Consider the following 22,095-nt stretch of genomic DNA (forward strand, 5'->3'; position numbering starts at 1 on the left):
TCTGGATGCATATTATAAGACTGTCCTACATAAATGAAGAAAAGTTGAGGTGCCTTTATTATTCTTTTGTTCCTCTCTTTCTTTCTATGGGGAATTTGCCAATGCAATATCACTGTCTTCCTTTTAAACAAACAAACAAACAAACAAACAAACAAGGCAATGGCTGTTGAAAATAGCAATTCCAGTCCTAATAACCACTGGGAAGCATTTCTTGCTCAATTTTATCCTACTTTTTCTACAGCAAGTTACAGTGGATCAGTATATTTGATTTGGGAGAAATGAAGTAACAGCTGCCCAAACTGAGCTTGAGCACTCCTGAATTTTGAGGTGTTCAAATCTGGAAGGCAGGTGCTGGGGGTGGGGGGAAAGGGGCTGTGGCTCCGCGGGGGAGCACGGCAGCATGTATGCAGCAGTGTGTCTGGCGCTGCATGGAGCCAGACACGCTGGTCTGAGTGGCACGGTAAGAGGGCTGGGGGGCTGGATCGGGTGGAGGCTCGGGGGGGCAGTCAGGGGCAGGGAGAAGGGGGGGTTAGATGGGTCAGGGGTTGGGGGGGGCAGTCAGGGGACAGGCAGCGGTTGGATAGGCATGGGAGTCCCGGGGGTTTGTCAGGGGACAGGTAGGGGATGGAGTCCTGGGGGGGGGAAGTTGGTGGGGGGTCTCAGGAGGGGGCAGTTGGGGACAAGGAGAAGGGAGGCTTAGATAGGGGGTGGGATCCTGGGGGGCAGTTAGGGGCAGGGGTCCCGGGAGGAGGTGATCAGGGGACAGGGCGCAGGAGGGATTGGATGGGTTGGGGTTTCTGTGGGGGGCAGTTGGAGGGAGTGGATGGGGGCAGGGTGGGACTACCCTCCCCGTAGAGTGTCCTATTTTTTGAATGTTAAAATATGGTATCCCTACCTTCACAGTGCAGCTCTCCATTCACTGCAGCATGAGGTCTCAGCTACCTCACTCCCCCCCTCTTTCCTGTTGGTAGTGGCCAAGGGAATGCTGGGAAATGTAGTTCTTTCCCTGCTCCAGGGCTGGCTCTATAGGCAGGGAGCTAACCAAGGAACTACAGCTCCCAGGGCCCCCTGTTGGTTCTCAGCTCCCATGCTGGATCCCTGCCGCCCCTGCAAATGGGTTGCCCCAAGCACGTGCTTGCTTTGCTGGTGCCTAGAGCTGCCCCTGAACACAAGAGATGCCACAAGACAGCAGGTTAGTGGTCCTTCTAGTTCTGTATCTGGTCTCTATCAGTGACTGATACCTCATGCTCCAGTAATCCATGCAATACACTTCACAAACTGTATAATGTGATATGGTGGTGGTAGTGGGGCTGAGGGGCGTGGGAGGGATTTCTTTCCTAATTCCAGAGGTGATCATTTTACACTTGGAAGCAGGAGGGCTGGTATGTCTTGTAGCTTCCTGATCTAGCTAATGTAGCAGCAAATGTTTTTCATGTTCTGAAATCCTCAATGACTTCATGCAACAACGAACTTCTTATTCACCATGTAAAAAGTATTTCTCATCTAAATTTGTTGGTTTCAGTTTTCTTGACTACTAGCCCCTTATTTTCAGATTATAAAATGGAGTAAAATGAAAATTTCTCTCACACACTATTCCAACTATAATGATAACTTGAAGGTGTTTCCTGTTTATAAGGTAATAACTGTATCTTATGCCAAATAAACTGAGGTTTAAGTGTCATAGAGCAAACAATCTCCATGGTCAAAGGCCGTGTTTGTCAGCCACGATAAGAGATGAGGTTCCTGGTGCGCTGGGTTGGGGTGACTGAATATAGAGATGGTAGTGTTGCTGCTAGTAGAGCAGACAGTCAGCCTTGGCTGAATGTGTTACATAGTAAGGAGAAGGCTTCGGTAGCAAAGGTCTGAGTGTATGGTGGGGAAGGAGAAAAGCTGAGCCACAGGTTGGTTCTGGATGACTATTAACAATGCTTTCCAGTAACATGAAGATTAACAAAAAATAAAATAATTTATCTTGCCATTTGGGACTGTGGCCACGGGTCTGCACACACACCTGAAAATACATATTTATCAATCAGTTGCTCCCAACCAAAAAAGGCCAGCTGATGATTAAGTTCTTTCCCTCTCAACAGGCCAACCAGGCTTTTGCCCCAGAATAACAGCAATATAGTTTTGTTTATATTGTATTTCCAAACTGCACTGGGAGGGTTAGGATTCTCCAAATCAAGTTATCTATCACTAAGCCAATAACCTACACACAAATCTGAAAGATATTTATTCTGGGGACGAGAACATTGCTGACTCACAGGGAGGAAAAGAGGATGTAAGAGAGCAGAATAGGAGGAAGGAGGGAAATGAATCAAAGGAAGTTTAAATTTTTTTTTTTTATTATATACGCAATTCCCCCCCTCCACCCCCCATTTTTTTTGACTGTTCATTAGCCCCATGATCTTTGCTTGCTGGTAATTTTCCCTTTCTCTCACCTAATTTGTAGGGTTTTCCTGTTTCACTTGAAGGGAGTGGGAAGCTGCAGTGCAGCAGCATCTTTGTTGCTGGCAGACAGCTTCAAAAATTCTGAGTATACAAGTCAGCCAGAGCAGAGGTATAATAATAATAATCAGAGCAGGGAGATTTGCATACTCAGAATATGGTTATTGATAAATAACTGTACAGTTAGTATGCAAATTCCTGCACTTTGATTCACTAATAATGGTTATCAGCCAATCTGAGCACGGGGATTGATATACTGTATGTTATTGAGAAATAACCGTAGTGATTATGCAAATCAGACACCCAAAACCAGAGTACAGGGAATTGCATAATTGGTAAAAATTCTGAATGGCTAAGACAATTGTATTTCAATACAATATTTGTTATTTTACATATCTTTTTCATGTCCCCTTTTCCTCTTCTCCTTTTCAAACTAAATAATCCAAAGGCTTTAGACTGCACCCACAATATATTTTTGTCAAACATACTGTAACATTTATAAATATGCCTTTTATGAGATAAAGTAATTTGAACAAAAGAACATTTCCAAAACAGTCCACCATCTTCTACATGTGCAGCTGTCTCTCTTACCACTCACATTTCTGTCAGTTAATAGAGTAATCGGGGTACTAGGTAAATCAAAAATAATTCTGATTTGCAAAACTTTTACAAATGGAATTTATTCATGTGAAACAAATAATGATCATTCTAAGATTTTTTTTTACTGATTATACGAGACTTTCTAAATATAAATATAAAAAAACAATTTCTCTGATATTAATATATCTACAACATAAAAAAACTCATAATGGAAATCATGCAAAAGTGTTAGTTTTCTATTTCCTAAAGTACTTGAAGTGTGTGTTGCTTTCCAGTTCTTTCAATCTGTTTATATGTTGTAATGAGAAACAGACATTTTTGAACCATGCTATTACAAGAAAAATAGACTTTTGGCCAAGAAAAATGCAGATTTCCCACCACAGGAAACAATGAATCTAACAAACTTCAACACATTTAGGTAAAACAACAACTTAGTATTTTCATTAACAGTTTTCATTTCAGAACAAAGCTAGGCTGCAAAGTCTCTGTTACACAGTTTATATGTGTTCTGTGAATTAAACTAAATAGAATGGCTTCACCGTATATTTTTCTTCTTGATATTTTTGTCTCTACTTATTATATGCAGCTTGAATTATTTAAATAAAAGAGATTTAAGATGCTCAATGCTATTTGATTTTTTATAATAAAAAAACACGTTCTCGGGGTATGCATTTTAAATAAACTGATTGCGTGCTTATTTAACTTGGTATTGTAAAGTTTTTATGAAATACGTCTTATTACAGGATCTTGGCCTCTTCAAATTAGTTGTGTTGTAAGTAATTGTCAATAGCTTCTAAAATAATTATCCAAATTAAAGATAGACACAAACTAAACTCCCAGATATGTATATCTGTCAGTTTCTGTTTCAATAAAGAGTCCTGAATCCAAAAACATTGGTTTTTTTGTTAGTTCAGATTTAGTTCTGGATCTGAACTTTGCTGCTCAGGCCCATCTGTAATACATTTTCATTTTTTTCATAGATCCAGGTGACAAATGATATGAAATTGCTTTTAAACTTAAGGAACACCAAAACAACTTTAGGACACAAGTATTTTAGTTCAGAATTTAACTCCATCATGTCTACTGATTTGTTAGGTTACATTCCTTTTTGTTGAGATAAGTCAGAATTGCATTATAGCAATAGAATGCCTATCATTGAAGATTCAGAACACAAATGAGGACAGAGATCAATAGATACTACAATTCTTCTAATGCAGTGTGACTTTTTAAAAACTCAAAACATCCAACCTCATACCAGATTAATAAATAGCTTGGCTATATTTTAAGTCAGCACAAAGGTACACATCTTAAAGGAAGGAAATTTAGTTCACAGGATATTAGTACAAAAGGGTTCAGCGAAAAAGGATTCTTATATAGTATAAGATTATCAGGACCAGACTATCACACTGTGACTGTGCTGGCGTCTAGCTAATCTGACAATATTTGTCGGTGCATTGTTTCAAATCAATAACTAATTAACAAAGTACAAAAGATGTTGCACTGTTTCTGAAGCTCCTTGTTGAAAATGACTTTTGGTTGCACATGGGCAGAAAGGTCGCTTTTATGACATCTTCACAAGTCTTTCAACATCTTGCCACTGTCAGATTAAATTACTTTTAGCAATTAATTGTCATAAGTTAAAACAGAAGCACATTTGTTACAGCAGGTTGTCATAATGACATGGTGAGTAGTTGTTCTGATATGAATTTCTTCCACTGACCCTCTATCATATCTTAATTTTTTTGGTTGACCTAACTGGAAGATTGGGAGCAAATCTTCTAACTCAAGCAGCACAGGCTAAACCTTGGGGGTCTTTCTGGGATTACATACGGAAGAATAATTGAAAGGAAATTCCATAGATACCTAGAAAACCAGCGGTTACTATTTTTTTAAAGTATATTCAATCCAGGAAGTGCATATGAGTGAAAAAAGTAAAAAAACCTTCAAATCTTAGAACTCCACAATGACACATTATTGTCAAAAAACAAAGATTTCACTAATCCCATTTTTAGTCTTCATTAACCAACTCTGTTTATTTCATATGTGCCTTAACATAGAAGTTTAAACAGATTTAACATCTGGAAACAACACACATTCAAAATGATAATGTTTACTTTTTGTGAGGTTTAGACTCTACTTTAATAAGAAACTATTCTACGCTCCAAGTCCATTTTGTGGTACTTCTCTTTATTATAATGGGTGCAAGTTATCACTACCATAGCTAGTATTCAGCCAGTATTTCTGTTATAAAAATCTATGTTTATATATGTAACTTGGCCGTAACAATTTGCACCAGGCTAAAATTTAATAAACAAAATCCCAATCAAATAATATATTTATTTAATAAATGTTAAAGCACATTCCAATCCTCTGATGGGGCTTTACTGTTCCAGCACTTTACCAGGACCTCTCAGAAGAGTTCCAGTTCACTCAAGACACTCAATAGTGATATGACTCTTGTGGTAGGACACGATCTTAAAGGAGGCTATGGTTACAAAAGGAAAACTTCTTCAACTTCACATTGGTTTAGATTATCCCATCTGTTCACATAATATAATGGGTCTATCCTTGTTACACCTTCGGTAATTTGGAAAAAGCCACTGTTCTGGTGACTGGCAAAGGTAAGATGTGTATTGTATTAAAGATTTTCCCCCTCCCTTTACTATGCATTCAAATATTATGTATGATTAATAACTTCTCTTTATCACAAGTACAAATCCTTTAGGCCTGCATTAGGGATTAGTAGTGGTGTCTGTTGGGACATCAGGAACGGGGTGATGATTCAAGGCCTTCTAAATCTATATACAGATTTTGGAGATGAGGAGGAGAAAACACTTAACTCCTGCCGAGTTGAAGGGCTTGTCTATACTTACCGCGCTGGTTCGGCGGCAGGCAATTGAACTTCTGGGTTCGATTTATCGCGTCTTGTCTGGACGCGATAAATCGAACCCAGAAGTGCTCGCCATCGACTCCGGTAATCCTGCTCGGCGCGAGGAGTACGCGGAGTCGACGGGGGAGCCTGCCTGCCGCGTCTGGACCACGGTAAGTTCGAACTAAGGTACGTCGACTTCAGCTACGTTATTCACGTAGCTGAAGTTGCGTACCTTAGTTTGAATTGGGGGGTTAGTGTAGACCACGCTGAAGACAAGCCCAAACAAAAGGCAATAATAAGGACTTGTGCCCATTGGAAGGTGGTGTCTGTATATAAAGACTAGTGGATATTCTGGGCACAGTGATATATTTCAGAGCAACAGGCTTGGTAGCCTATAGTCTGGCAATACGGCATGGACTTTGGTGCCCTTTCAGAGGGCTTGGGTTTGAGGTTAAGGCATTGGACTGGGACTGAGAACTGGATTAAGTTTTTTGCTCTGCTACCCCACTGCTAATGTGGAGAAGTACCTTATTCTTGAATGCTCAGTTTGAGCAAGGGGATCTCCAACTGGCTCTAATGTGTCTGTGCCTCAGTTTCCCATCTATAAAATGGGGATGGCACCTTTCTACCTCATGGGAGTATCTGTCAGGATAAATTCATTAATGTTTAGGAAATACTCAAATATGAAGGAGAATAGGATTTAGATGATAGAGTAAGGTGTCTGAATCAGTCAGTAGGGAGACCTGATAACATCTAAGTTATAAGGTCTTCAACTGCTGTTCACTAATACGTTAATAAAGTTGCAGCCTATTTTCTTCCAACATTCTATCTTCATTCAGTAGGCAAATAGCCACTTTGGATGTAACAGGGTGCTTTTTTGTATTCCTGGAACTGAAAAACTGTTTTGAAGTTTAAAAGAAAAGTTTGGGGACTTAATTTAACAATGTGGACTAGAGCCTTTTTGCTGGAGAAGTAATGGGGAAGAGGGAGAAAGGGGCATATGGACACTATTTGTACCCTGGAGTACAACCCAAGCACAGTATGCTAAACTATATTCCAGGACTTTTACTGCACTGTAGAATTTCCCCATGATGAGTTAGCACGTGGCAATAAGGTGTGCTGTAGATTCACACCCTGGCTGGCTGCACACTACTTCACGGTATAGACAAGCCCTTTATCCCTGATTGGCTGAGCCTACCCAGTGTAATGGAGAAAACCAGCTATAAGGCCAGGTATTCAAAGAGGGGGAAATTCACCTCTGTGCAGAGAGCCCACACAAAATCTATATGCCACTTACACACTGCTTTGAAGATTTAAATGGGACTTACGTGGCACATAGCCTTGTGATTTTAGCTGAGCTTTGTAACTGAAGTATCATCAAACAAAATTAAAAAAATCATTCTCAAAACATATATTGTGAAAGTTCCTTGGACTTTGTGCAGGACTGGCATGGATATAGCCTCTGAAGGAGAGCAACTTTAAAACACATTGGGAGCTCCACAATAGCCCTGCTAAGATCCTGCTAAGGCAATGCACTAAATCTGAGACATCTCCATGCCATGCCATATCTCTTCCCTGACCACTGACCACTTTTTGGGATACAGCCCCCCACGAGCTATTCCAGCAGAGATAGGGTGGCAGCCACTTTCTGCTACTGCAGCCTCCCTTGTAGGCGTCTGGCAGAGCTGAATTTAGCTCAGTCGCTATATCTGTGTGTAGCTAGGGAGACAAAGTTTGCTGAAAAGAATATTTCAAATGGCAAGGTACTGTGTTCTCTGTTAGATCACACTAACACAGCAGCAGTTGAAGCCTATGACCGCTTTATTCCTCAATGTGACTGTCTAGCAATCCCCACTATTAATATAATAAAATTGTATAATCATTTGTAAAAGGCCATACTTCAGTGCTGAAGTGCATATGCTAATGTACATCAGAATAAAAATAAGTTAAAAATATTAAAAGATCATCCTCTAAAAGCTTAACAAAAGCAGTCCTTGGGGCAGTTCAGGAAAGGAAAGGGAACAGAACAGGTAAAAGGATGTAATGAACATAGAGACAACAATCAACCTTTAAAGATCTTTAAGAGGTCTTTCTAAAAGTGGGCTGAAATGGTCTGAGCAGATTCCATGTGTAAAAAGATCCATCACAGCAAAAGCTGAATTGCCCACTTAATACACAATAGAGAGATTCCTAAACAGTGAGTGGTGTCTGACAGCAGGCCAAGATTCAAAGAGCTAAGGCCTTTACCATTAAAGGCTTTAAAAAAAAAAATCAACCCACCCCTTTCTAGGCAGCCAGTGTAAATAACACAGAAATTAATGATATGAGTAACTCCTATCACCAAACATATTCATTTTGCTAGCAAAAGAGAAATCCTTCTAAGAAGAAATTACAGTAACTAAGATTCACAGGGGACACTCTGCAAGAAGGAATAAATAAGAGAACAGATTTATCATGGGATAAATAAGGCCACAGACCAAGCTAATTATAGAATTTGAAACAGAGCTTTCTATGGTAAAAGTGTGGTCGGATTAACACCAAAATTCTTTATTTGCGTGACTCACTAACTTCAAAAGACTGCCCACAGTAAACAAGAATATGAAGAGAAAGAAATATCTTTATAATAGCAGTCTAGGCCTAGTAGCAAGGCTTCTGTTTTCCCAGGGTTGAAGACAAGGTTGCTCTGCCACATCCAAATAGCAATGTCTTCCAGACCTTTCTCTAGAGGCTGAACTTGCATTGTCCATGAGACCAGAGAAATACAATTGTATATCAACACAGAGAGCAGGAGCAAATGAGAGATACCGAGGGCAGGCAGCCATGCAGGCCAAAGAAGAAACCGTATGAGGCAGATACAGTTGGCTTCCTGCCTTTTCCTTGGAGTTCAATCCTCTTTGTGTCACTCCACTGGTTCCCACTTCTCCATCACAAACACAAACTACTCATCTTTGTTTTTAAAGCCCTTAGCAATACCAGATTTAAAAATGCTGGGGCCCTGTGCACTGTGGCAATTGGGGACCCCCTCACCTTTCCTGTTCCAGGGGGGTTAGGGACCCAGCCTGGGGGACTGGGAGCCTTCAGGGGAGTCAGGTCCTGTCCCAGGGTAGTGAAAAGCCCGGGGGAGAGGGGGGAGAAGGGAAGGGATGTCAGTTGCTGCCCTGGGGAGTGGAAAGCCCAGGGGAGGGGGGATTGGAGACCAAGCCCACCCTGCAGTGACTCCTTTCCTGTCGGGCTGGCCCAGCTCCCCTCTCTGGCCTGTTGGCTCTAGCCACATCATGCAGGAGTGCCTCTCACAATGCCCTGCATATTGGTTAATCTGGGCCTGCCCTTTTCCCTACTCATCATCTTTTATATGCTACTGAGACATTGACCACCCAATTCCATGAAGTCAATGGTGCTAGCCTTCATTGTTTATTTGTTAAGTTTTCAACAAACACCTTCATGCTTTCTGCCTAGCCACATCTCATGCATTTAAGGAGTTTCCTGTAAACATCCACACAGCCACCTCATTGCCCACCTTCAAATCCTACCTTAAAACTTCTCTCTATGCAATGGCTACAAAAAATTCATCAATGGTTAGGCAGCTGGTATGCTGTGACTGCTGCTTCTCATGCTGACCAGTTTTGTCTCATCACCTTGTGCTGCCTGTACCCATTTGTTCTCTCATGTCTTATACTTAAATTGTAAATGCATGGGGCAAGAACTGTTTTTGTTATGTGTTCGTACAGTGCCTTGCACAATGGGTCCCTAGTCTATAATTAGGGCCCCTAGGCATTATTGCACTATAAAAAATCCCCTCCAAGTTACAGAGTTTTACTGGCTTCTGGAGCTGTTGAAACATACTGGGGCAGGGTTGCCTTTGAACCCTAGCAACTCCCTTGCATATCTTCTGCACGACTGCCCCTTGTCTTTCTTTGGCTCTAGTACATGACTGGATACCAAAGTCTATGGGAAAGGAGGAAATTGTTAGCCAGGGTTTCAAAGGAGGCTCAGAATTCTCAGAAATGGGGACTTTGGTTAATTAGGGGATGGTATGGGCATTTGCAGATCCTGCAGATTGCTGTAGTCCTGTCTGCAAGCTCTCTTCTGCATTCCCTCCTTCTTGCCTCCTTCCACAATCTGGCTCTCTCTTATCCCAAGTTCCAGACCCCCAGGTGCATAATAAATAATTATAACAAAATATGTAATCCATTTTGCTTTTGTTTTCATATTATACCAATAACTGATCAAAAATAGTTTCAAACATTTTAGAGCAACACAAAATACTTTGACACTGTACAAAACCAGAAGTTTTAAAATATGCTTTTTGGGACAGGACACTACCCTATTCGGTTCCTAACTCAAGAGAGACACATTTAAAGCTAAAGCATTAGATTAATACAACTTTGTGATCTTAAGAGTCGCAGCTTAAGAATTTAGAGCAGAATTTTGATTAATCAATTAAATTGCAATATAAAATTTTGACACAGTGTTTGAATATACTGCACTTCAAAATAGTTCAGCATATTTTGACACCAAATGGAGAGCCATTGCTGTTATATGCTATCTCAACTAGAGAAGCAACTGGGCTCCATTCTATCTTGATGCGCAATCCCCATCTCTAACTGATAGTGATAATCTATCGGAACAATTAAACTAATAGAAGCACCACCACATATATTTGACAAAAGCTTTAATAGCAGAGTCCTTCCACACTTCTTGAGCAACCTATTTGGTATATTTGCACTTTTGCCAACGGTACCAAGCATTCCCAAACTTGTGATGAATACTGTTTTCCTGTAAAATCTATAAACTGTTAAAAGTCCCAGCTATTCTGTTAGGAACTAGAGCTGCATTAGCTCACCCAGTGGTTTCATTCCCAGCAGTGCCATCTATTGGAAAACTCACTAAAATAATTTAATCTCAGAAAATTCAAATGTTTGTTTTATTATAAAGAAAACATATTTCAGTTTGGATTGATAAAAAGTTTACATTGCAAGAAATGACCAAGGAATATAACCACATAGAAAAAGAGAAAGCGTTAAATGTTAAAGTTGAAGTTCTAGAGAAGTATGGTTGCAAGACATTCCTCCAGTTTGGAAAGAGAAGCTGCCACTGATCCCTCCCACTTTAAGGGACATGAAGCATTGTGGATCCAATTCAGATTTTTTTTTTTTTTTTTAACGAAAGAAAAAACAGGGACACTGAGAATTCTGCAGTGGGAGAGGCCTGGAAAGACAATTTGTTTAAACCCTGAATTATTTCATTTTGTTGGATGTCAATATTGCGGCACAGAAAAAAATGTAGAATGATTAACTATTCAAGAAGCCACACGCACTGATTAGGTAACTGCCATAGTGCTGTGTGTTAAATTACACATGTAGCCTTTGGTTGTCCAGTTTTGTCCAAGTGATTCAGTGGTGATGACATAGTAATCTATAATACCCACTGGTCCAGAATCCTGTGATATAATTTTAGTCATGATAATGCAGCAGCGTATCAGAAAACTGCCTATACTATTTGAGTTTTAAGAAGACATGGTGGGAGTGAACTGACAAGCGTTTCACTGGGGTTATATTGAACGTAAACTAACTGATCACCATTTCTGTCAGAGGAGCTTCAAAAAACTGTATGACGGGGGCCCATGAAAGTGATACAATCACTAGCAACAACAATTGAATAGGTAGACATTTTAAATTAAAATAGGAACAAAGAAGCCTTAAGTTTTCCCTTGATAGACTCCAGGCCTCTGTTTACTGTTCCTTGTGTGCTTAACAAGGAATGCAAGCTAAAAAGTGGAGAAAAAGACCTCAGAGCAAATATGAATATCTGCAGCTGGTCTAAAACACAGTGATATGTCTCTTGAGAGAATAGGTAGATGAGAGCATATCAGCCTTGTGCTCTGCAGACTGCCCTGTCTCCCCATTCATTACCAGATCCAATTTAAATTCCTCATCTTCAAGGCCTCAATGGGCAAGGGCCAGACTACCTTTAAAACTGCTTCTTTCTCCACACAACATGAAGAATACTAAGATCCACAAGACAAAGAAGTTGACAGTACCCAGGCCAAAGCTCTGCCACTGAGGACAAGGTATTTTTGGTGAAGGGTGACCAGCTATGGAATTCACTAAGGCAGGGTCAGAACTGAGTTCATGTCTTTTTTTCCTTTAGAGCTCAATATAACACATAGGTCTTTTACAAAGGCCTTTCTCCTCAACAGAGGCAGCAATAAGCAGATTGACAAGTTAAATCTCTTTCTGAAGGAGACCAATAATTTAAAAAAAAAAAAGTTGAATGATGAGAACCTCCAGAGTTAATTAGTAAGGATTACACAATAAAAAAAATTAGAAGGGATATAAACCCCTATGATTCAAGTTATAAGCCAACCTCTAACTGAAATGGTTAGGAAGAATATTTCCCTCTTGGCAGGTGATTCTATAATTGCCCACTTCAGGGTTTCCTGCACTTCCCTCTTATGCATTTGATAATGTCCACTGTTGCATCCTGGTTACTGGACTGGATGGACCACTGGTCTGACCTGTTATGACAATTCCTATGCTCCAAAAGTTGAAATTTGTTTTCAAATGAAATGTGCCTTTTTCAGTTTTGCACTTTGTTCTCTGTGGCACATTTTATGAAAATGGGAGGCGGGGAGGTTGTTGACATCCTGGAATTTACTGTAGCATGTGCACCTGTTCTCAGGAAGCTTGCATTCATTCTTTTCTTACCACTGAACAAATGCTGTCATCCTCCAGATGCCAAGGGCACAGCAATGATACCTACTATCCAGCCCCTCTAATTTTTTTTTAAACAAATAATATGTGATTAGAAAGAGTGATTTTTCAGCATCTCTAAGAAATATGGGTATATTTGTTTCCCAGAAATCCATTTCTATATCTGAATCCCTTAATTTAAAACAGTTCTTCTGGCATGACAGATGAACAGTGCTTACCTCTGGAGACTGACTCCAGTAAATCACAACCCCCAATCAAAGTTTTTCACAGCAGAGTAAATTCAGATTAAAACTGTTTTCCTCATATATTTAGATTATTTCTTGTGATCTAGAACTGCTGAATTTTAAGTGGCAATCACCAAACATCAGAAGTTCACAACATAGCACTATAAGGCCAAAAGTAATTTTCAGTAATGATGACTACTGGGTGGTTTGACTAAAAAAACGTGGTGAAAGTGTGAAGGATTTACAGGTGGCCGTTTAAAATTTTTGGTAATGGGACAGCCCATTTTTCTACAGATCAGTTCAGATTTGACCCTATTTGGAACTAGATTATGCCCTTGGGGACCAGAGGAAGGGGTAGCACAGCAGCTGGAGCCTTCAGGACAAATCCTAACCAACAAAATTCCTTGTGAGTGCTCCCAGGTAGAGCACCCCCCCTTATTTGTTGCACCAACCTTGTAAAGCATGTACAGCATACGCTCCTGTGCTCCTTGCTAAACCCATCTGCCTTGTACAGTTCAAAAATCACTGAGCTGACCTTTGCCTAAAACCTCATTATTTTCAAAAGCACCCTGTCCAGAATAGAAAAAGAACAAAAAGACAAATGGCAGGACCCTCCTCAGAGTTACCTGGACAATAAGATTACGACTTTAGTTTTTAATGTGGATGGCCATTAGGTCCCATTTAGGGAGACCATCACTTCTGTCAGAATATAAGGAACACTAACTACCGATAATTCTTCTTTAGCAGTGGATCTTGTATCTGGCTGTGGCTCAGATAATCCACTATAGAGTTTAACAATCCTGCAATCTGAATGTCTGAAAGTTGAGAAGATTTCTCTAGGTCCAGAAGAAGGTATTGGAGCTGCTCCTGCTCCTTGATCTGCTTCCTCCCAGTTGTTGATATAGGCAAATCACAGTCACACTATTCATTTAATCTCTAGCCAGGTATTTTCAAAGTGCCACTCAGCATAGTATCTAGGCTTCTCACAGCTTTCCCATCAGGGATGGACAAAGTGGCAGAAAGAAATTCAAACTGCTATGATCTCCAAGTGACCTCTCTTGGATCCATCAATACTGCGCCACATGGTGGCCAAAACACACATTCCCCATCTTGTCAGATTTGTGTCTGTTAATGTCCCCATCCCAGAGAGATATTGAGGAGGAACTGTGGCAAATCTTTTCAACCTGCAGCTTAAGTGAAAAAAGACTTGAAGATGTTGGTTTAATTACAGGTGCACGAGTTCCACTCCTGAGACAACCTATGGCTCAAAAGCCAGAGTAAAGACTAGCCCAACGAGCCACTTCTATGCAAGCTGTCATTATCCTAGTGCCCAAAGACATGCCCATACAATTGACTGGGATCAATTATACAAATGTGCAGCTTCACTATTTCTGGTTCATACCTATGAATTTAAAATCTTACTTTCAAGTAGATCAGTTCTTTAGAGGGAAAGTAGGAGATATTCTGACCCATCTCACGTATGTCCAAAAGCAACTGAAGGCTGCTTACTTCATGGTCCACATCCCTACCTGATTTCACCTAGATTAATCAGCTGATAAGTTAGAAATAGATAAGAGATCATTTTTCTAGATAACAGGGGTCAGGACATCATTACCTTGTTGAAGTGCAGGGGCTATGACCCAGACTAACACAAGAACCCTAAATTGCCAGTGACTTCTCAGTGCAAAGAATCCCCATAGGAGCAATTTTAAACTGTTGAAGACTGAACAGAAGAACTGAAGTTTTGGGTTCTGCAGGTATTGTCCTGGCTGGAGTTACTGAGCCCCATTAATTAACCAAAGTTTAACTGCTTTGCTATCTTATTTAAAACCATATTTTACAACAACTGTGCACATTGCAAGCACAAGTGGCACAGTACAACACCCCACTCATGGTCCCTAGCATAGAGCGATATGTTAGAATGCCTCTGCACCCCAACTGTCTCCAGCTACCAAAAGACCTTTCAGGACAACAGGCAGCCAGGTACAACTTAGAGGAGGTCTGAGGATGCTTTAATTTACATCAGGGTCCAATTTGGCCCTTGAATTGAAGAATTAGGGGTTGTAAAAAGTGCTCTCTCTCTTGGATCCTGTGCGGAGTCTAGCTTGGCCTAACCAAAGAATCAGACCCAAAGACAGCCAAGTCACTATTGCAAATATAGACTAGTGTATGACTCAAAGTAAAGTTATAAGGTTGCTAACTTCTCATCAGACAAGTTATATTAAGCAGCTCTAGATTGTTATGGCTAACTGGTTCCCAGCTGAGAAAGTCTGAGCAGAAAGTTCAAGTTTATTGTAGGGGTGGATGTTTCCTTGTGACCTCCTACTAAGATCTTTGTTTTGGCCAGATTTTCCAACTCCACAACAATCTGAGAATCAAAATATATAGAAGTATGTGTGCGTTTATGTTTAGGGTGTGGGGAAAGTGAAAAGTTATTATTCTTGTTTTGGATATTAATTGAAAGGATATTACCCTTTTGAGTCTATTGGATAAATGATAAAGAATACCTGTAGGGAACAATTTGCACTGGCAGAGGGATGGACTAATGACCTAAGAGGCCTTTTCAGTCTGTAACTTCTATGGCTCTATAATCAAAGATCGGCACTATCTGAACGTAAGAAGTTTGAATAATTTTATTCACCTTTGTCTTGAACGAGTGGGTCTGCTTTCTGCTGAGCCAGTTTTCTTTATGACTGGGCTCACTAAGTCCCCAGTTTTACTTAGCCTGAATCTTGAGGGAAAGGAAGGATGACTTGGATGACCTATAAGAGTAGATGATTTTTTTAGAACAACAGGAGTACTGTCGAACTCATGGTGGGAGTAGAGATGCAAGCTGATTTTTCCTTTGGAAGCTCATACCGCTTGCCTCATATTTTAGGAACCTGATCTAACAATACATGGTTTGCCAGTATCATGAAATGAAGTGTTTGATAGCCAGGAAAGCTGGATGGCCCTGATTTATTCCTCTTCTTTGATTAGCTGCACTTGTGAAATGCAGAACAAAAGAGAGGGTACTGCAGAATAAGGAGTCAGTATCACTCTCCCAGAGATGCAAAATCTTCCTCCTGTGATAATCTGCTTTTCTGATCTCCCTCTTGCTTAGGGAAAAGAGGACCAATGCAACTATTCTAGATTAGTAGATGCAAGACACTGTAGGAACGAGCCCTTACTATATCAATATTTATTAAAAAGCATAATTTCAATAGATATGGTATGTGCAAAAACAGCCAAGTTATAAATGATTCAATACTATTAAATGTTTAAAATTTACATAATTTGATTACGTATTTATTTAATGTATTTATAAATCTGGTATCTACAGAATGAACTGCTATGAACTTTTTCAGTTACACAGAAGTTATTGTAGGAGTCTGAAAGCTATCTGTGTCTGTACACTCATATACATTCTCTCTCCTTTTAAACTCTTAAGGCCAAATGTTCCTAAATGGTGGACCTAAGGACAAAGACACTTCAACAGTTTATAATCAGTTTCTTCCGAATCCTTTCACTGAAGGGCTTTGCTGTCCCATAGAAGTAGCAGAAGGTTCACTGAAGAGGAGGGGAGTATTTGGGCTTTAAAATTTAAATACAGTATCACTAATCTAATTTGTTTTAAAAATACACTCTCCCTCCCCCAAAAATCACACACTTTTACATGGAGCAAAAACCACTGAAAATAAGCATTTATAAAAGAGGAATGATGGGTTTTTGGCTAAGACACTGGAGTGGGCCTTAGGAGATCTGGGCCCTAGCTCTGCCACAGACGTTTTTGAGATTGGGTAAGTCACTGGACCTCTCAGGAGTTGCTTGCCTGCGCTTGCATGTCACTGTCTCTCTTCTGCTGGGATAAAATTAGTTTTGCACTGAGCATTAGATGTTCTCCATTTGTAACTGTTGTACATTACTGCACTGCAATTATATATCTTTTCCTATAATTTTTAAAGACACCAGGTTTTTGGCTTACTCATCCTGGCAGACAGTGTTTTAGGCCACATAAGTGAATGGTGTTGCTTGCTTTTTATACCTGGTAAAGGATGGGAGGCAGAGGGATTCAGACCCTGATCTAGGAAAGCAGTTAAGCATGTATGCAACTTTAGGCTCATGAATAGTCCTGTGATGAAAGATACATTATTGACTTTCATAGGTCTATTCATGTGCCTAAAGCTACGCACATAATTACGTGCTTCACCGGATCAGGGCCTTCCTTCCTTCCACAGAGAAGAAATTAATATAGCCAGTAGGGACTGATGAGAGTTTGTCCACAAAAGGGCCCAATTCCTCAGTAAAAGATGTTGGCCATTTAAATATCAGTATTCACAAGCACCTATGTCTTTGTGGCTGGTTGGGTGTTGTGCCATTCTTATAGAACAATGAGCAGCAATAGCATTCCCTTTCCTAATTACCTGCAAGGGTTTCCTGCCTGCTGGCATTCATTTGTAGTGATTGAAGTGTTTACTTTATATTAATAAAGTTGCTGTCTTTTTACCACTTTTATTCTAAATATTGGTATATATTATTTTATATGTCTAGGCCCATGGAAAAAATCAGTTTGCTTAAATTTACTAAACACGTATTTACTTCCTTTGGTAATATAGTTTGACTGATTATGGAATATTTGTCAGTTTAAACTCTTTAAGAAAAGGAGAAAAATACTAAATAATAAATAAAGAATAAGCTACATCAAAGCATCATTTAATTGATGGATCATTAATACAGAATACTATTACAAATTGTAATATTGTTGTGAAAGGTCTGTATGTGCACCATGTATCCTATAATAATGTTTTATGATCCATAGCTGCATATGTACGTATGTCGGGTATGATATTTAGCATGGGCCGACTACTGATTTACATTTATGAGTGTCTTTCAACATAGAACAGACACTTTCAGTGTAGAAATCTGCAGGGAGTGGGAGATGGAGGAAATGATAATGTCACACTTAAGCCTATATCCCATTTGCATAGGTAAAGGCTGTGCTAGGGGCCAGCACATTCTGAGTTTAGCTCAGCAATTAACAAAAGCTGGGGTACTAAGTTTCTGGGGGAAGCATTAGCCAATATGTACAGCAGCAGCCTCTGGTGGCCTAAGAAAGATACTAAGTCTATATGCAGGGGGTGGAAATATGTTTTTTAAAAGTATGTATGTACATATTTAGCTATTTGACTCAATTTTCAATCCAACACATTAAAAAACAGATGCTTTTAAAAAATGATCTGTTGGCAATATGCTTGTTAAAATTTGATCAGTAAGAATATTAAAATTCACTATGCATTAATTAACACATTATATGAAAGTAAAATGTCTTTGTTTCATCATTTTACAAAGTATTACAGTCAATGCTGATCATCAGGGAGTTTTTGCCTTGGTTTGTGTTGCTGAAAAAGAAACTAAATTTATAGGATTATTACTAAATTGATGACATTTTCTGTCTTCACTCTAGAATTCAGTTGGCAGATGTTTTCAAGAACAAAAAATTCTGTCTTATTACAAAACATATTAAGCAGGTTTTCCTGCCATAATGTCTGACATGATGTTTATTGCCCAGACCAAATCAATCCCCTTAACAAGCTATAATGTATGCCAGCAAGTACATTATTTCATAGTTAAAGAAACTTACAGCATGAAACAATAAGTACTTTGATCTCTCATGCTCTACTCTTAATGTCGTGCACAATTTGTATTCATCTGGTAAGTAAAATATTTTATACTTTGTGATAATCTTAAATGTTTAGGTCTCTGCTTTTACTTATACCCGTGTATCTTGCATATTTGCATTATTTGAAATAAAAATTAGAAAATACTTGAAGGAAATGTTCATTTTAAAAAGATGTGGGGAAAGAAACTAGCTCAAATAACAAAGTTAATTTTTTTCCAAATCTTAGAAATACTGGTTATGTAAGTTAAATCATCACTCAGACAGCTTTAATTTGTTCAACCAACACTTATTCATCAGGCCACTGTAGGTCTAAGCCTGTGGTTTTCAACCTGTGGTCCGCGGACCCCTGAGGTCCACAAACTATGTCTAAGAGGTCCACGAAAGGTGGTTGTTACCACAGAATAGTAGTTTTCAACTTGCGGTCCACAGTGCATCCCCAGACTGTGCTTAAAATTTCAAAAGGGGTACACACCTCCACTCAAAATTTTTTAGGGGTCCACAAATGAAAAAAAGATTGAAAACCACTGGTCTAAGCGACCCAGAGATCATAACTGAGGTTGTCTATTCCCACTACTTAACAGTTCATCAATTTTGCCAATGCATTTGGCATAAACAAATTTTCCTTCAACAACAGATATGTGTCTTTTCTTTTTACACCTGTTTGTACTTTAGTAAACTTATTTACCATGGCTAGTGTGAGCAAATCCTATTTCTTTACTAATCTTGGATCTCCCTTCTCTCTATGACAGTTTGCCTCTCTCCGTGACAGTTTACCCAATGGCAAAATAGATATAACAATACTTACCTGCCTTACATGGGTGATATAAGGCTTAATTAAGGTTTGTAAAAATGTTTTGATATGTGCTGTAGAAGTACATCACCACTCTTTAGTATTTTAGAGGTCCCCAAATCCCATAGAATAAACGGTGCTCTTTATTGCTAATGATTGTTCAGTTTTTTTCGAGGCTGATAGGCAAGTGAATTGAAATTGTTTGTCTAGGTATGTAACAATCCAGAGGTGCTTTTACCTCATTTCACAAGACTCTGCATTGTTGCCTATTGATGAAAATGTGAAGTAACCTTTCAGATTTCAGAGTCAACAGCATCAGGTGACAATTGCACACTTTTGGTCTATCCTGCTCCCAGTGAATTCAGTAGGCACAGAACTGGGCCCGCAATGTACACTGCACATGAAGACTTGTGCTGTTACTTTCCATGCTTAAAAAAAAGGAATTTCAGTACTCAACTTTGAAATAAGTCTTCATTGGATAAAGAGAACAGTGCAAAAACTTGCATTTTACGTGTTCTTAGGGCTTCATGAAACCACTATGTGTGTTCTATCAGGCAAAATAGCCACAAGTAGAAAGATACCATAGTTAGGAAAGAAATGTGAAAGGATCACTGCATTAAAAAGTAATCTTAGTTCTAATACTAGCACTGGATTGCTGGAGTAAGGCTTGATAACTGGCCCAACCAGTGTACGCTGCCTCTTTGTGAATAAGGCTGTCTCTCTCAAAGGCTGGGATTGGCTGGTTGGCAGATTGGTACAGTTCATAAAAAGTAGTGCCCTTCTGGTCACTTTCTACGTACATCTGTAAAGGTTCTTATTGTTTCTACACTCAGGAAAAGGTATAATTTTTTGTTTGTTAATGCTTCTCACAAGCCAAGTGTATAAAATTTTTAACTAGGTAGTAAAGCTAAAAATCACTGTTATAACTAAAGCACAATTAATAAGAACATGTTGAAAATTAAAATGATTCTAACCCTATTTTGTTGGATGTTTCTCTTTTTCACATCAGAATGGCATGCAAATTCTTACTGTTTTAACCGTCCTGTGGCATTTCTGACATGTTTTAATGTTGAATAAAAATGCTAACTTTCATAATAAGGGCCTTGAAAATTGCATGACTGTCTAGAATGTATAATGCATAGTATGTATATGAAGAAGAATGTGTCAAAGTGCAAATAATATTGTTTGTGCCCCCTGCAGAATTAGAAATCCTTGGGTAGCACTGTTATAACGATCCCATGCTGCTAGCATTACAAAGTGCAAAGGTTCACTGAGTAAGAAAAGAGCAAGGGACAGAGTTTCCTCATTACACCATTCTTGAACTATTCTAGCTTAAATATTTATTAAGATATTAATAACTCTCTCCCTTTATCTGCCTTCAGAAGCTTAGCGGAAATACAATGGATGGCTGCTCATATGAAAACAATACATTAGAGGGTAAAACTGCTACCACACAAGATGAACACCAGTATTTTGCACAATACATTATTAATTCAGCAGGTAATATATTAAAAATTATTAGGCTATAACTACTGCCTCCCAAGTATAAGACAACAACATAATGCTGTAAATACATGCACGACATGTTGTGTAGCTAATATGTTACCTAAGCTGTATTAGGTGTTTCTTATATATACACATCTGCTTATAAAACATTTTACGAAGTCTTCTTTAAATCAGTGTTTGTAACACATAATATGTTCCTTTGGGGTTTATTTGAAGTTCCTCTTTGAAAACAGAAAGCAATATTTGCAGCTCTTCCAAAACTTCCCATTCGATACATGACAAAAAAATAGCAATACAAGAAAGAGTGACTCACTTTAAATGAATTCTTTAAAACATAAGTGAGTAGTGTGTCTATATATTAAAAAAAAAAAGCATAGCCATTTTTAATGTAAATATGTATACTAAATATAAAATACTTCAGCACATAATTTAGTATTTAATAAAGGCAAATTAAACTAAACAAACTTACTCTAATATACAACTGCACAGTTTCTTTTTCTTTTTGCGGGTTCCGATACTTTTCGTAGAAGTCACGTCGCTTCTTTGTTTCTTTTTGGATTTTATCTTTTCTTTCTCTCTTTTCTGCAGGTTCATCTGAGCTATCAGAGGACAGCTGTACTTGGGCTTTTGTCTTTTCCACTTCAATATAGTTCTCATTGGGATTCAGTACTATTACTCCATAGCCTTCCTGTTTCAGAAAAGACAAAATAAAAGACTATTAACAGAAAGATTTAATCCTGGAAATTCCTTTCAATTTATTTTATTGTTCTTAATAAAAATATATGAAAGTGATTTCATATTGGACAAAAGTATATGATTTTATAGTAATATTTTAAGAAACCTGTAGGGTTTTATTTCTGTAACTAAGGGGAAATATATTGATATGTGTATCTGTATGTGGATACATATATTTCTACATCTATATCCACACGACCTGCCTGTTTCACCTTTTAAAAACAATGTTCAAAATGTGTTGGTGTTATTCATAACTACATGTTATTTTATATGATTTTATCGGAAAGCTACTAGAACTAAAAACAAAACATCATTATAAGAACACTACATAATGACTAACAAAGTTTATGTCCAGCTAATAAAACTTTTACAATAGAATGGATATCTTTCAAATAAAATCTCTGGAAACTATTCAGCACAGCTTAAAATAGTAACAACCTTTTGTCTAGCTGACCACCAGCATACGATGCACAAACTGATAGCGACAGTAACCATGAATCAATATCAACACTGATTCAGCAATACCGCTTACAAGTCAACTCTGTTAG

The 22,095-nt window shown here is 38.8% G+C and overlaps 1 protein-coding gene across 2 annotated transcripts in view; it reads right to left on the bottom strand.

Annotated features, from left to right (window-relative positions):
• FAM172A (family with sequence similarity 172 member A) overlaps positions 1-22,095 on the bottom strand; it is a 319,644-nt gene that overhangs the window by 154,355 nt on the left and 143,194 nt on the right. For both annotated transcript variants that reach the window (XM_026649170.1, XM_024206925.1), the window contains exon 7: positions 21,282-21,500. In XM_026649170.1, the coding sequence (XP_026504955.1) occupies positions 21,282-21,500 (219 nt within the window). The remainder of the gene's footprint in view (positions 1-21,281; positions 21,501-22,095) is intronic.

This window comes from Terrapene carolina, unplaced genomic scaffold (genome assembly GCF_002925995.2).
Source record: "Terrapene carolina triunguis isolate 2854851 unplaced genomic scaffold, T_m_triunguis-2.0 Scaffold69, whole genome shotgun sequence".
In the NCBI taxonomy this organism is placed as follows: Eukaryota; Metazoa; Chordata; order Testudines; family Emydidae; genus Terrapene; species Terrapene triunguis.